Genomic DNA, 16,825 nt, shown 5'->3' on the forward strand with positions numbered 1-16,825 from the left:
GTACTGGCGAGGTGAGTAAGTGCAGGTAAGATGAGGATGAGGTTTGAGTGGGTGTGAGGGGTGATGTGGCAGAGTAGTATTGGCAGTGCAGAAGGAGATGTGGGGTGGGGGCGGTGATGTGGCAGACGGAGTGTAGGGGAATGAGTAAGTGTACTCACTTTGGCTGACCTACTTAGGTCATTGCAGCGCCTCCTGCGCTGTATGCAGGTGGGCGATATGTTGGTGGTGCAGGTGACCTCCTCTGCCACCTCGAGCCAGGCCTTCTTGGTGGCAGAGGCAGGGCGCTTCCTCCCGCCCGCTGGGGGGGGGAAGATCTCTGTCCTTCCCCTCCTCCTCACCTCATCCAATGATACCTGGAGTGAGGCATCATTAAACCTGGGAGCAGCTTTCCCCTTGGGCCGCTCCATGCTGTAATTTTTCCTATTTCTTGCAGCATCAGTCAGTGGAGGACTGCCCCTTCAAATAGAGCTCCTCCAGCTGACAGACCTTACTCCGCATGCGCAGTCCGCCCGCCGCGCAGCTCAGCCGGAACAAGAGGTAAGTGGATCCAATTAGCCTGCAATTGCGTGCGGGGCAGACTGATTTCACCGGGCGCGTTACCCACGTGCCCAATCGACCGCCCCCCCCCCCCCCCCCCCCCCCCCGCCGCAAACCCGCCGCCCTGGTAATATCGGGCCCTAGAACTGTAGAATGGAGTGAACAAGACTTGACTCAAGACAGTAGGAAAATTTTAAGAGGTAAAGAAAGCACAATGAGGAACATTGCTCATTTTTATGAGTGGGAGGTCGCCTATCTTTTGTAAAGTTTAATGAGAAACCTATGTGCCTTCTTTGTCATGACATCGCTGTTCAAATGCTCAAATCGTTACTTCAGCACTAACCAGGAGCTCATTGACAAGGATTTTCTAAAAGGTTCTGAAGTTCATTCTTTGAAATAAAGACTTTCAGAAGTCAGCTTAAAAAACAACATTTTTCAGTAAATTTACTAAATAAGTAGAGACTGACTCTTGTTTCATATCAAGTTACATGCCATATTGCCCATGCAAAAAATCCTTCGTCTTTGGTGATTTTGTGACAATGTGCATGAATGACATAATGTGGAGATGCCGGTGATGGACTGGGGTTGACAATTGTAAACAATTTTACAACACCAAGTTATAGTCCAGCAATTTTATTTTAAATTCACAAGCTTTCGGAGGCTTCCTCCTTCCTCAGGTAAACATTTACCTGAGGAAGGAGGAAGCCTCCGAAAGCTTGTGAATTTAAAATAAAATTGCTGGACTATAACTTGGTGTTGTAAAATTGTTTACAAATGAATGACATAGTATGTTTCCTATGTCCGGATAACAATCGATTGCAAAAGCAAATTTGGATCCGCAGCCATCTTGCCACATTAGATTATCAGATCTCAAATCAGAGGTTGAACCACAACCGTATTCACTGATCCAGAGGCATGCATATTTATGTCATATATTTTCTGTTTTTTTGAATGCATTTTTGTGGCATCAGTGTAAGTCACATCAAAAATTTAAAAGCTTCCATGTTCTTAAACACACTATGCCTAATGTGCATGAATAATTGTTAGATAGCTTGAAACTTTATTTTTCATATTGAGAAAAAGAATATATTGAGAGTTCCACTCTTTCCTTAAGCCCCAATTGTTTATACTGATTTTCATTTATTTATGCCAAATTTTTCGTTCCGGCGTTTGCTAATGAAATTTAAGAGTAGATTGACGTCAGTAAAATGGCCGCACGAATGGGAGTGATTTCAGGAGTAACTTCCCAATTATGCTCCCACAGGAAATTCCACCCCACTGTGCTTGGTAAGTGGACTGTAAAAGAACAACTACTTGACACGATATCACTTAAAGAATGAATATCAAGGAGGCCCTGTTGTCGGTTATTCAGAAAGCCAAGGTACTGTTACAAAAACATATTACAATTGCTATGAATGGAGCACAAGCAACATCATGATCAGTAAGAGGGTTCGTGGGCCTTTGTAAAGCTCATGACACCTGTACCAAATTCTGGACATTTCATTGCATTGCTGTCAAAACAACTGAGTTTGAAGCACATGCTGAAGCTGGTTTTAGAAATTGTGAACTGCATTGAAACCCATGCACTGAATCACAGGCCAATCAAATATCTGGTTGAAGAACTCAATGGTGAAAATCCTTCCTTCAGATCTTTTGCAGTGAACTGGTTTTATGGTGGAAAAGTGATTGCTTGTTTTTTTGAATTGCTTAATTTCTTTAAAGCATTGATGGAAGCAATAGGCAAGGCATAGCCCAAACCTCAGTAGGTTTTAGATTTGGCCTTTCCAGCACACATGTTGCTGTATCTTGCCAAATGAAACCTGGAATTGTAAGGAAAGATGAAGTTATTACCTGAACTTATGAAAAGTGTGTTTGATTTATAAACAAGCTTAAGTGTTTCAGACACAGTCACAGAGATGAACCGATACCACCTCCTGTCCACGATTAAGCTTCGTGAAAATGGTAATATGGCAGAAGATACAGAGAGACGCAAGCATTACATGACTCATTTTCTGAGTCTTCAAGATAGTTTGTTCAACAATTTAAAAATTTTGAGTTGAAGAGGCCTCAGGTTAGATTTCTGGTTGACCCATTAAGTGCTGAGGCAGATTGCTTGACACCCCCATTGATTAGATAGAGTTGATTCTTAGTTGGAAACGATTGAAGATGACAGATTGAAACCAATTCTAAACGAGAAAAGAGCTGAATTTTGGAGGGTTGTGTCATGTGATAAGAATTCAGACATCAAGATTGCTCTCCTTTGTCTGATTTCTATGTTCAGTTAATCTCTTTTGTTCTACTCAACACCCAAAATCGAAATACAGATTTGCTCTGACTTCAACTCACATTTCAGAATCGATATGTTCATGTACAACTGAATACTAATCAGGTTTCAAGAAAATAGTGAGAAACAAAGCATGTCAAGTCTCATTGATTCGTGCGTCTGATTGTATCTTGTGCTATACGAGTGGATTTTTGTTGTTACAGTAAGAATATCACTGACCTTACTAATATTGCTAAAACTGCTGCTGTTTTCATTATTTAACAGAAATGACAGTTTTGATTATTGAACAAAATTCAATTAAATAAATGCATTAATAGCTTGAGCCTTTTAGGGATAAGCAAAATAAATGCTCCACGCTGGAGCATGAAATAGCTGTAAATGCCTGCTGTGTATTCAACCAATTCCGACTTTTCCTCATTCTACAGCTTCACAATCAGTTTCTTTCTCTGTGGAGCCACTCAATAACTGATCCGTAACAGAAATCAGCAGAATGCCTCCGTGATGCAAGGGAACACCATTGGACTAAAAGTCAACGATTAGGCTATCTCCTGTTGGTCAATTTCATTTTAAACAAAATTTGATCCGAACAGATTGCTCTAGGTTTTTGGTACAATAAAGAGAAAATTGAAAAACGTGGTACTTAATACTGGAAAACACAAGGCACTTGTTTAACATTTTAGCAGAGTCATGGAATAAATTAGGCTGGATTAAATAAAGTAAATGCAACACCAAACTTCCAATCAATAAGTAATAGCCTGGTCTGTCTATGCTGATTTTCATTGAAATTACGGGGCAAGTGATAGAGGGGACATGCCTTGCATTATATTTCTAGCCTGAGAACAGATTTCTTCCAAGTACATCTGAGTGCAGCAAAAGTAATCATCACAACAGTTAATATTTAATCATTAATTAATCACAACTTAATACACTGTATTCACTGCTCACGATGCGGTCTCCTCTACATTGGGGAGGCTAAATACAGATTGGTGATTGTGTTACTGAACACTTCCGTTCATCCTGCAAGCGTGACCCTGAGCTTCTGGTTGCTTGCCACTTTAATTCTCCATCCCACTCTGACCCCTCTGACCCTGGCTTTCGAGACTGTTCCATTGAAGCTCAACGCAAGCTCGAAGAACAGCACCTCATCTTTCTATTAGGCACTTTACAGCCTTCAGGCCTTAACACTGACTTTAACAAATTTAGACCTTCATCACCATTCCCATTTTCTTTCGGACAACAGGTGCTGGTAATGGAGAATGGCTGCACCAAAGCCACTGGAAGCAGGGGAGGTGTGGGCTGGTACTCAGGGTGGGGATTACATAGAATTAACAGCACAGAAACTGGCCATTTGGTCCAACAGGTCTATGCTGGTGCTTATGCTCCACACGAGCCTCATCCCATCTTACTTTATCTCACCCTATCATAGGAACAGGAGTAGGCCATTCAGCCCCTCGTGCCTGCTCCGCCATTTGATAAGATCATGGCTGATCTGTGATCTAACTCCATATACCTGCCTTTGGCCCATATCCCTTAATACCTTTGGTTGCCAAAAAGCTATCTATCTCAGATTTAAATTTAGCAATTGAGCTAGTATCAATTGACGTTTGCAGAACAGAGTTCCAAACTTCTACCACCCTTTGTGTGTAGAAATGTTTTCCAATCTCACTCCTGAAAAGTCTGGCTCTAATTTTTAGACTGTGCCCCCTACTCCTAGAATCCCCAACCAGCGGAAATAGTTTCTCTCTATCCACCCTATCTGTTCCTCTTAATACCTTATAATCATATCAACATATCCTTCTATTCCTTTTTCCCTCGTGTACTTATCTAGCTTCCCCTTTAATTAATCTTTGCTAAATCGCCTAAACCACTTTATGTGGTAGCAAGCTCCGCATTCTCACCACTCTCTGGGTAAAGAAGTTTCTCCCGAATTCCTTATTGGATTTATTAGTGACTATCTTATATTTATGGCCCCTAATTTTGGACTCCCTCACAAGTGGAAACATCTTTGCTACGAACACCTTATCAAACCTCTTCATAATATTAAAGACCTCCATCAGGTCACCTCTCAGTCTTCTCTTTTCTAGAGAAAAGAACCCCAAGCCTGTTCAGTCTTTCCTGATATTTGTACTCTCTGTTCCGGTATCATCCTTGTAAATCTTTTTTGCACTTTCTCCAGTGCTTCTATATCCTTTTTGTAATAAGGAGACCAGAACTGAGCACAGTACTCCAAGTGTGGTCTAACCAAGGTTCTATTTAAGTTTAATAAAACTTCTCTGCTTCTGAATTCTTTTCCTCTAGAAATGAATCCCAGTACTTTGCACTTTTTATGTCTTTATTATCCTACAATGCTACTTTTAATGATTTGTGAATCTGTACTGCTGCATCCCTTTGTGTCTCTACTCCATTTGGACTGTTATTTTACAAGTAGTAGGTGGCTTCCTTATTCCTCCTACCAAAATGCACCACCTCACACTTATCTGTATTGAAATTCATTAGTCAATGGGAATCAGGGGGAAAACTCTCCAGTGGCTGGAGTCATACCTAGCACAAAGGAAGATGGTAGTGGTTGTTGGAGGCCAATCATCTCAACCCCAGGCATTGCTGCAGGAGTTCCTCAGGGCAGTGTCCGAGGCCCAACCATCTTCAGCTGCTTCATCAATGACCTTCCCTCCATCATAAGGTCAGAAATGGGGATGTTCGCTGATCACTGCACAGCGTTCAGTTCCATTCGCAACCCCTCAGATAATGAAGCAGTCCAAGCCCGCATGCAGCAAGACCTGGACAACATCCAGGCTTGGGCTCTTAAGTGGCAAGTAACATTCGCGCCAGATAAGTGCCAGGCAATGACCATCTCCAACAAGAGAGAGTCTAACCACCTCCCCATGACATTCAACAGCATTACCATCGCCGAATCCCCCACAATCAACATCCTGGGGGTCACCATTGACCAGAAACTTAAACTGGACCAGCCATATAAATACTGTGGCTACGAGAGCAGGTCAGGGGCTGGGTATTCTGCGGCGAGTGACTCACGTCCTGACTCCCCAAAGCCTTTCCACCATCTACAAGGCACAAGTCAGGAGTGTGATGGAATACTCTCCACTTGCCTGGATGAGTGCAGCTCCAACAACACTCAAGAAGCTCGACACCATCCAAGATAAAGCAGCCCGCTTGATTGGCACCCCATCCACCACCCTAAACATTCACTCCCTTCACCACCGGCGCACTGTGGCTGCAGTGTGCACCATCCACAGGATGCACTGCAGCAACTCGCCAAGGCTTCTTCGACAGCACCTCCCAAACCCGCGACCTCTATCACCTAGAAGGAGAAGAGCAGCAGGCGCATGGGAACAACACCACCTGCATGTTCCCCTCAAAGTCACACACCATCCCGACTTGGAAATATATCGCCGTTCCTTCATTGTCGCTGGGTCAAAATCCTGGAACTCCCTTCCTAACAGCACTGTGGGAGAACCGTCACCACACGGACTGCAGCGGTTCAAGAAGGCGGCTCACCACCACCTTCTCGAGGGCAATTAGGGATGGGCAATAAATGCCTGCCTTGCCAGCGACGCCCACATCCCGTGAACGAATAAAAAAAACACCCATTCTGTAAGTTCATTAATGTCTTCACGTATTTTGTAGCAGTCTTCCTCAGTATTAACTATACTCCCCAATTTGGTGTCATCTGCAAATCTTGATATTGTACTTCTGATTCCTGAGTCCAAATCATTTGTGGAAATGGTGAACAAAAGTAGTCCCAGCACCAAGCCCTGTGGAATGCCATTTCCCGCCATCCTCAGCCTTCTCTTCTTTGCTGGATTTTCCATGCTTCTCTCCTCCTCTATTATTCTGCTGTAACCATTTACACCTCCTCTGGACCCATCTTTTGTTTCTATACTTGTCTCTATCACTTTTGTCATGTATACACTCCTGCCCTCCAGCCTACCACAGACCTTTCCCTTTTATTCTTTTCCTGCACCCCCCTCCCTCTTTTCCCTGGCTCTGCACTTGCCTCAAAGCTATTTATCTCTAACATCTTCCAGTTCTGATGAAAGGTCAACCACCTGAAACATTAACTCTGTTTCTCCCTCCACAGATGCTGTCTGACCTGCCGAGTGTTTCCAGCTGTTTCTGTTCTTGTTTCAGATTTCCAGCATCCGCAATATTTTGCTTTTGAATTAATCACAACTATTTTACAGCTGCTACTATTTCTGAAGTTGAAAGATTTCCTGGGTGTGAGCAAATTTTTCACATAGTTACTCTGCTGTCTTTTTCCTAGTCATTTGCCTGGATGCCTTCAAAATCATGCTCTAGTATGTGATAAAGCAGTAATTGTAGTCTCAGCAAGAAGATTAAAGGATGCCATTACGACAATTTTGGAAAATTTAGGTTAGAATGTGAGTTTTATTCCACCTAAGGGTCCGTGTACATGTTCTCTGCTGCAATTTAAGCCATTCTACCTCAAACCATAGCAAATAAATTTGAATGATGCCTGTTAATAAATGCAGTGATTCACCTAAACGAGACCATGTGAGGCACAATAATTAATACTAAATGATATGCTGCAATAGTGTCCTGGAACTACCTTAAACTACCATCTTAATGCATGGGCACAAAATGCCTGGCAGTTATATAAATTTTTTTTGGAGATAGTGCAGTGATTATCCTTCGGATTGCAAATCGTTGATTAAAATGAATTACTGAAAAATTAAAATCTAATTTAACACAAAGTTTTATATTCGCAACAATCACTTAAGAATGGGAAGCAGCACCCAATGGTGCACTGAAATCTTTTCCATATACTCACCAGAAATGAAAAATACACCTTCCAAGGAAAATCTGTTCGTAACACATTCATGAAAATTGTGGCCTGGAGTTATCTCCTTGGGCACAACCCAGAAGTTAGGCCCAAAAACATGCCTAATGTCGCACCCATTTTGTCAAAGTCAAGTTACGCCCAAGTATCCTCCCACTCTCATTAGAATGCGCCCAAATTTAAAATGGGCATAAATCAGCGTAAACAATCGGAGCCTAAGGAAAGCGCCAAACCCACACCATATATTTCCTTCTTTAAGTACGAAAATTTAAGTTTCAACTCATTTAAGAAACATTCATGCACATGAGGCACAGCACGTTTAGGAACCTGCAAACAGAGAAGCAACTCAATTTTTAATGTGACATATTTATACCATTTTCAAAGAAACATAAAATAAAGATCCAGTCTCAATGAGGATAAATTAAAACAAAATGTTCAAAAAATTGCAATTAAACACCAAAAGAATTACTTTCTTTCCTGCTCCACCTGAAAATCTGGTCTCAATTTTAACAGATCCCCCGAACAAACATAAATAAAGGTTACTCGCATTTGAGTGTTGGCGGCGTGGCCAGTTTTTTGGGAGGAGATTCGTTCAGACGAAGGGGTTGATGGATGGATTTAAAAGATCGAGGAGACTTGGGTGTATTGTAGTTACACACGAAAGTCATTTATTTCCAAAATTCTGCGATCTTTTAAGCCACGTAATTGGTTTCTGCCCATATTATGTGCCTTTCTGGGTCCAAATCAACCATCCGCCTCCAGTGCCTCCCTTTCATTGTCTAAGTCTGTGGGACAGCTCTTGCATGGTTCCATTGCTACCTATCTAAATATCTCGAGCAATGATTTACCTTCCCTCCTGCACATAGTCACCTCTGGAGTCCCCAAAGATCTATCCTTGCCTCCCTCCCACCTACACATTAGCCCCCATCGACCAGGGTCTGCTTGATGACACTGGCTCTTCCTCCTCCACCTATTTCGACTGCCTCTCTGCTGTCAGACTGCTTGCCCGGATCAGTCATAACGTACAGTTAAACACTGAGAAGACAGAAGCAATTGCCTCTGTCCTCCACCACATACACCGCTCTCTTGCCACTGATTACATCCCCTTTCCTCAACCCCATCTCAGGTTGAAACAGACTATTTGCACCCTTGGTGGCCTTTTCAACCCTAAACTGAGTTTCAAAACCCTTCCATCATGAAGACTGCTTTCTTATACCTCCGTAACTGCCCCGTTGTCCCCTACACCTCAGCCTCTTAGCTTTTGTCATCTCCAGACTTGATTACTCCAATGTTCTCCTTGTTGGTCTTCCATCCTCGAAATACCCCAATGTGTTCAAAATTCTGCTGCATATATCCTGTCCCACACTAAATCTTGCTCACCCATTACCTCAATCTTTGCTGACTTACATTGGTCACGCCCTCCAGCACATTAAATTAAAAACCCTTGTCCTTATTTTTTAATCCCCCATGGTTTCGTTCCATCATATCTCCGCAACCTCCTCCAGACCTTCTTGGACACTGTTTCTCTGACTTCGGCATTTTGTGCATACGTCCCTTTGTCTCACCACTGGCAGCACAGCCTTCAGTCGCCTATGTCCCACTCTCTAGAATTCCTCCCCTAAACCCTTTACCTCGATTTCTCCATCAAATGCCTTCAGAAACTCCCCTCCTCATCTCTCTTTTTTGGATCAATGTTAATTTTCCACACGTCTATCTGCGAAGCACCTTGGGATTGATTTTACGTTATAGTTGCTGTACAAATGCAGGTTGTTCTTGTAAACTAGGAAAACATGTTAACAAGATTCACCTCCATCACAAAAATGACTATTAGAAATGGTTTCGCTCATTCAACTACAAATATTGTAAACTATTACAACAATAGTGACCGAGGAACAATTGCAATTTAAAAAAAGGCTTGCTTACATTCACACGGCAGAATAAATAAGATAATCACCGACATGTAAATATGATATTGTTTTGAAATTTTATTTATACATTCTGTGCTGTCCTTTTTAAAAATGAATTCCCATTGCAAATTAGCAAGTTCATTGAAAATTAAGTAAAGCACTATGTGTTAACTGACATAAGTTTGAACCTCCCAAACCCACTACCTGTACCACCTAGAATGACAAGGGCAGCAGGCGCATGGGAACACCATCACCTCCAGGTTCCCCTCCATGTCACACACAATCCTGACTTGGGTCAAAATCCTGGAATTCCTTACCTAACAGCACAGCGGGAGTACTTTCATCAAATGGAATGCTGCGATTCAAGAAGGGGCTCACCACCACCATCTCAAGGGCAACGAATGATGGGCAATAAATGCTAGCTTTTGGATACGCTAGCCATATCCAAAAATGAATTTTTAAAAAAGATGGTTTGTTTCCAGTGCCAATTTTTGAAAACATCTGAAAATCAAGTATTTTGCCAAGTTTTAAAATTTTCTGAAAACTACATTCTTTTGAATACACTGACTTGTGCAATTATGGATTAGGAAATCTATCTTCCAAGGAACTTAATGGTTTAACCAAGTAGTTTGGTGAAAATTCAGTAAAGCATATTTAGATGATAATTCAGTGCCTCAATAATCCGACACAAAGTTTCACGCATACTAACGTTCAATAGGTAGAAAAGGGATGGGAGCATGTTATTTGTCAAGGTGAAAAACTATTTTGATAGAGAATGCCAAAAGTTTGTGAAAGTAAATTGAACCGTTTTTTAGTCAAAGTCACTGTACCCCTAAACTTCTTTTTTGGTGGGGGGGGGGGGTCATGTTCCTTGCATCAAAAATGGCCACTTTGAGTTGTGAGACTAAGGCAGTCTGGGTAGAATAATATTCCACACCACTAATGATGCTTTATGCTTAACCAGAAAAGGTTGGCTTCCAGCTCATTTAGAAAATGGTTAAAATTTCTTTTGCTAAGATATCCATATAAAAGGAAAAGAAATGTATTCCAACCAAGGCTCGCAATTTTTCATGGTCAAGGGATGGGATAGTTCCTAAAGATCAAGTTTGATGTAATTTTTTTTGATGACACTTTCAAAGCCATTTTCCAGATTCGCCTGAATCACATCATATTAACAGCTAACGGGAGAAATGTTGTCAGCACTATGCAGTGGAACCTGACCAGATGACATCTATGGATTGTCTCTGAATTGCAGTTATTCAATACTTTCAGGTTAAAGTGGAACAAAACTGACATTCCCTAGCACTGGTACCCCTTCCCTTGCTTTTGAATTTCTATGCATGCACATTAAACCATGTTAAAATAAACAAGTACAATTGTCAGAGTATTAAGAGCTCCTCTTTCTTAGGAAGGAAAGTGATAGCAATACAGTCAAGGGAAGCTTACTTTGATTCCAGCTTTTTACCTTTTTAGTTAATGAATCATCAGAGTCTGATGGCATTCTCGTGGAAACATGGAAAATGACTTCCACAGTAGAGGTAGCATAGTAAGGTGCAGATTGCCCTGTACTGCCATTGCGTTGCAGGCCACCCATAAAACCACAATGCGTTGACAAGTCAATCTGGGGAACGATGAAAGAAATCATTTCAGAAATAAAGGCAAAATTCTCTTTCACACTTTACAAATAAAATGGTGAAGATTTGAAGAAACATTTACAAATAAAATGGTGAAGATTTGAAGAAACATTTCCTTGATTTAACAACATTTTCATTCCAGGTGTTTATTCCTGATAGTGTTTCTATTTAGTACTTTTAACAGTTTCAAGGGAGAAGATTTTCTTTTTAAGCAGCAAAGGAAATGCTTTACTTTTAGTCCACAAATACTGGAGCTTTTTCCACCATATAAATATGAGAAAACTAACATTTTACTATTATGCTATTTCCAATTTGACAGTGGTTTGTTTTGGCTCCCATCTGTGCAGTAAAATAAACTTTCAACCATCTCTGAGAAAACACCATCAAATTAGCACTGAGGCCTCTATCAAAACATGTGAACATTACAAATATGGTATATGCAATGATTGGACATGTCCAGATTGTCACAGAAAGATCCATAACAATTCCAGAACACAGTAAAGTTTTGGACCATGTCTAAAAATAAAATCAGGATATCTATTTTCCAATTTTCCCAAATGGGTGATCAGACATTGGTACCTAAATTTGCCAGCCCCCAAAACCAGCCACGATTCCGGTAGCATGCAGCAACAGCGTGCCAGAATGGGGTGGCCCGTGGACCGAACTAAACTTGTCCATGGATTTCATCAACTTAATTCAGGCGATCAATCAGGCACCCTGATGCAGCTTGCCTGTCTGGATCTATCCAATTTCGGCCAGCGACAAGACTCACGGGTAAGTCTGGAGATGGGGGGGGGGGGGGGGGGGGGAGGGGGGGAAGGTGATAGGGAGGGGGGGCACGAGTAGCCCGGCAGTCTTAATTAATTTAAGAGTCTGGGTCTGAAATGGGCACAGGAGCCTCATTTCAATACTGAAAAGGAGGCCTGTGCTCATTTGGGGCCGCCTAGTAAAAAACCTCGACTGATTTAGCAGTTGCCCGAATGCTTGTAGATCAGGCGTGGGCCTCTGCACTGTTAAATTGATTACCGTAAAACAGGCGCAACGATGTTAAATTTAGGCCCCATTGTGTCTAAGTTCTGTCATTTTTCAAATAGTTTAACAGATTTTTTTTCCAGTGAAAGTCCTCCATTTCCAAAAGAAATAAAAGAAAGTAGATGCGAATGAATTGCAATACAATGCCAATACTATGAAGAGAAATATCTATATCAGTGTGTCTTAGTCACTCCTTGCTACCCAATTTAACAGTTCAGAGCTCCTGATTAGTGGAAAACCTGAAAGCAGATATTTTGTGTGCAACACCCTTCTGGTGCTCATAAATTTCCAATTCACAATCATCATGAATATTATAAGAGTTCATCACATGAAGGTATTTTTTTTGCATGCATTCAGACCACTTTTAGCCTGCAGTTCTAAAGTACAAAAGAGGACTGAGATGCAGTGTACATGTATCTTTCTTACAGTTTAGGATTATGGGGCAGCTACAGCTTCTTTTCAGCATCAAAACTATTCAGATGTATCTAGGAAATGCATTTTTGGAAAGTGAAGTAATAAAATAGATGATTTTGGTTGTATATTTGATAGACTTCAGTGAATCAAACAAAAAAAATTGTTGAAAACATATTGTTAAAGTCATTTTGAGTAGTGATCCTACTTAAACCAAAAACATTGCATTACCAATATCGTTACTTCAGAAAAATTACATATTTCAAGTAATACTTTCTAAAGTAATAGCAGCCAATATAAAATAATACATTTTCTGAAGATTATCTAAGAAATTCTATGTCGAAGGAATAAACATTCTATACCTCCCAGCCTAGCCCAGAGACAAAATTTTCATATGCTTGGCTTCCTCCAGTGTTTGAGAGAATTGAACACTTGTCTTCCTGTCCTTCCGTAATGTAAAACACTGCAATCTTGTGAGTTTCCCGACTTGAAAAGAGTAAAATGTAAATACATTTATATCAGTACTATGCTTCTAAATATCACAGAAGTGAAGAGATAAATAACTCATGACATAACACATGCGCTATACAGCATTCAGCTAAGTCGACTTAATCATAATTTTCAATTAATCTGTCACTCAGTCCACAGAATAATTGCAACAGAAAGGATACTGAAGCTAGGAACAGAAAATTAGAAGTCTGATGAGTTCAAGTTATATTTTCTAAATCCCACAGAAAAAAAAATCCTCATTTGCGATTTGGTTTCAAAAATATTTATTGTACTGAAAATGAAAGGTGGTTAAAGGAATTTTCTATGTTAAACTTCATGATAGTATTTAGAATGTTCCTACTGTCCCATAGTCTTTAGAATAACTTTTAGTATTGGCATATTTAACTAAAATGCCCTCCTTACATATCATATGTATGTATTATCCAGAGAGAATTTTGTTTTTATTCAAACACATTAATAACTCAGTAACTAATGAAATAATTTCCAAAAGATTGGATAGTTTTGTTGTAGTTGCTGCATCTTGAATAGTTTCTTTGAAAAAATGTTCATGACTTGATATGGTTGAGTTTGTGGTGGCTGCTTGTTGTTGATTGGTAGCCTACCTGTCCAGTGAATTAAATTGGTTTTTGATTTGCTAAAATATTCCACTGACCAAAAGCAAACCAGTCAGCAAAATGGAAGAATTCAAAATAATGGCCCAGAAATTGCTCATGAAGTAACGGTGAGTTTAACCCAGCTCACGGTTATTTCAGGGCTAATGGAAGAGCAAGTTCCGGATAGCGCACACGTGCAGTCAAACATGGAAATCCGGAAATTACTCTACCATTTACCCTGCTCGTTTGAAAGCTTTGCCGGCTGAATGAATTGACCAGCACGAACTTGCTGCGCTGTCCAGCAAAATCGCAGTACCACCAAACGAACTAATCTCTCCATTAAAAAGGTACCCGAGATTTTTTAGGTCTAAACTAATTTTTAACGGCATAGTAAGTATTAATGACTGCCAAAAACCTCTCCGACACTGAAAATTAACATTAAAAAAAGGCGGAATCCCATTCCTCCGATATTAATTATTGGGGACATTTAAAAAAAAATTTTTTAAACTCATTCTTTCCGACTCTTATATCTCTGTCTTTTAATCTTACCCTCTCTTTATTTCGCTTTCTCTAACTAATTTTATAGTGAATTTACTAATCCATCCGACACTTCCTGGTTCTTCGTCTGCATGGTTTGTGAAGGATGCTTTCACTTCCTGGTTCTGACTGCGCAGCTTGTCAAGGATGCTTCAAGCTGATTGGTTGAGGGGAGAGAGAGCTCCTTTCCCCGATCTCACAACTCGGAGATGCTTAGCAAAGTCTTGCCACTTCTTGCAGGTCTTCATTGAAGCACGTTGGCGCCCAGAAGCCCGCGAAAAATTTGTGGGTGAGTTAGTTAAATACGAGCAGCGGGCGGCTTTCGTTCACCGCTCAGTGCAATTTCCGGGCTATTAAATCAATCATGAATGATGTAACTAGACTACAGTGGAGCTTCTGAGACCCAGAGAATGAAAGGACGTTCAGTGCTGGGAGCCTTCACACCCCAAATTTAGAAATGTTGGGGTAGAGTTTCCACTACAATGCGTTGGTTTTATCAGTGCAATCCGCCCAAACCAGCCCAAAAGAACATGGCAAATCAAGCGTAAGTTACATCAAGCGCATATCGAGTTTCTGTGTCTTTAACGTGCCCTAAGCCGCCCCCGCCCTCAAAACTGGCCACGTCCCCAGATCGATATAACAATGATGGCGAGTTTCCGCCAATTGCGCCGTGTCTTCAAATTAACCTCATTTTCCTCGGCACATGGGCACTAGTAGGTACGTTTTAAACGTTTTTACATCTTAAAAAAAATATTTAATTTACTAAGAAACTGACTAGTGTACATCAATGAAACTAGTAAATAGTTTGGTATAGTTTTTTAAAGTCATTTTCAGTGATTTAAAATCAGGTTAATCACAGGTGGAGGATTAGAAATGCTTATTTTTCTTGATAAACATTTTCATCTGTATTAATAAAACTGCACCTGGTTAGCACTCTTAAATACATAGTCAATTAAATTTTTTTTGTGCAAATGAAAAAGAATGATTACGTTCTATTACACTGACCGATTGCACTGGTTCATTGAAGATTTTAAGTTTGTGATTATGCAAATACATTTGTGATTATGCAAATGTATTTTAGCAGAAATTTGAACTATAACCTTACCAGTGCAATTTGCACCCCATTTGCCGATTGCTCAAGCAAAAACTCTACCTCGGTGTATTTTATTTGTTCTCCTCTCTCCTGAGTATGGTCCCATGGGTGCCAGTCACCTCTGATCCTCACTCAAATGGCTATTATTTAGCTGTGATCCTTAACAATGAGTGGCAACAAGCTTCTCAACCACTGAGGGAGGAAGGCCAATCCTAACTTCCATTGATCTCTAATCAAGACACTTACAGCAGTGGTTGCTGGCTAGGGATCAGGAGCAAGAAGCCTGTTCAATCTTTCCCCCTGCCCCCTAATGCAGGAGTGCTGAGACTGACTGTAATGTTTAAAATCTGCTGAGTCACTGGAGTGGAAGAAGCAGTGCCTTAATCTTCCAAATGTCATCAGCAAAAAGCACTTACATGTTTGACTGATCTGATAGTGTCTATAATGTGACTATGGCAATTTTCTGGACAAAGACTTGTAGACTGTATATGCTTTGTTGAAGAAGCGGCTTGTTGCGCTGAAGAGGTTTTTTGTTCCATTGTTTTAAGATGTTTTTAATTTTATCATTTAGTATTTTCGGAAAAGAACACTACTGTAAACTGTATACTTGTACATCGCAACATACAGATTTTTCTGAAATGTTGCAGCTCTAATACCAGCCAACTGCTGTGGTCTTGCACTTATTATGCAACTACTATTTGCCATTGTGAACAGTATCTTAACATGAAATCAAGTTTACCCTGACATACCATTGTCTGTTTAACACAAAGTAAACAAGAGGACAAAAAATGTATTCTGTCTTGTACGAGTGGAGCGCTGGGTTACAATTTTGTCTTTTCACACCTAACGTCTGAATAGAGGATGACGTTTGTAGACAAATTAGAGATTCATGTATTGACAATAAAGGTGTAATTGTAGGAGATTTTAACTATCTAAAAATAGACTTTTATTTTTAATTCCACAAGCTTTCGGAGGCTTCCTCCTTCCTCAGGTGGTGTGGAAATTCCACACCACCTGAGGAAGGAGGAAGCCTCCGAAAGCTTGTGGAATTAAAAATAAAATTGTTGGACTATAACTTGGTGTTGTAAAATTGTTTACAATTGTCAACCCCAGTCCATCACCGGCATCTCCACATCATAAAAATAGACTGGAATAGAGAAAGTGTGTGTGGTGGAAAATGGGAGGGTTTTTTTTGCAGTGGATTCAGGAATATTTTCGCAGGTAACACGTTGCTACTCCAACAAGGAATGAAGCACTGCTTGACCTGGCTCTGGACAAAGAGTGACCATAATAGTTAGGTTGAGTGTAAGAATAGAAAAGGAAAAAGAGTTGAGAACAAGGGAAAGTGACTGGAGAAAAACACTTAATAGCAAGTTAAAAATACATCTTTCCCAGATTGAATGAGAGGAAAAGTTGGCAAAAAGTGCTGTACATCATCAATGGGAAATATTGCTTTCTTTAAGCACAG

The 16,825-nt window shown here is 40.5% G+C and overlaps 1 protein-coding gene across 5 annotated transcripts in view; it reads right to left on the reverse strand.

Annotated features, from left to right (window-relative positions):
• ralgapa2 (Ral GTPase activating protein catalytic subunit alpha 2) overlaps positions 1–16,825 on the reverse strand; it is a 483,733-nt gene that overhangs the window by 165,828 nt on the left and 301,080 nt on the right. For all 5 annotated transcript variants that reach the window (XM_067989407.1, XM_067989404.1, XM_067989406.1 and 2 more), the window contains 2 exons: positions 12,987–13,110; positions 11,013–11,168 (listed from right to left, as the gene is read on the reverse strand). In XM_067989407.1, the coding sequence (XP_067845508.1) occupies positions 11,013–11,168; positions 12,987–13,110 (280 nt within the window). The remainder of the gene's footprint in view (positions 1–11,012; positions 11,169–12,986; positions 13,111–16,825) is intronic.

The sequence above is a fragment of the Heptranchias perlo genome, chromosome 8, assembly GCF_035084215.1.
Source record: "Heptranchias perlo isolate sHepPer1 chromosome 8, sHepPer1.hap1, whole genome shotgun sequence".
Classification (NCBI taxonomy): Eukaryota; Metazoa; Chordata; class Chondrichthyes; order Hexanchiformes; family Hexanchidae; genus Heptranchias; species Heptranchias perlo.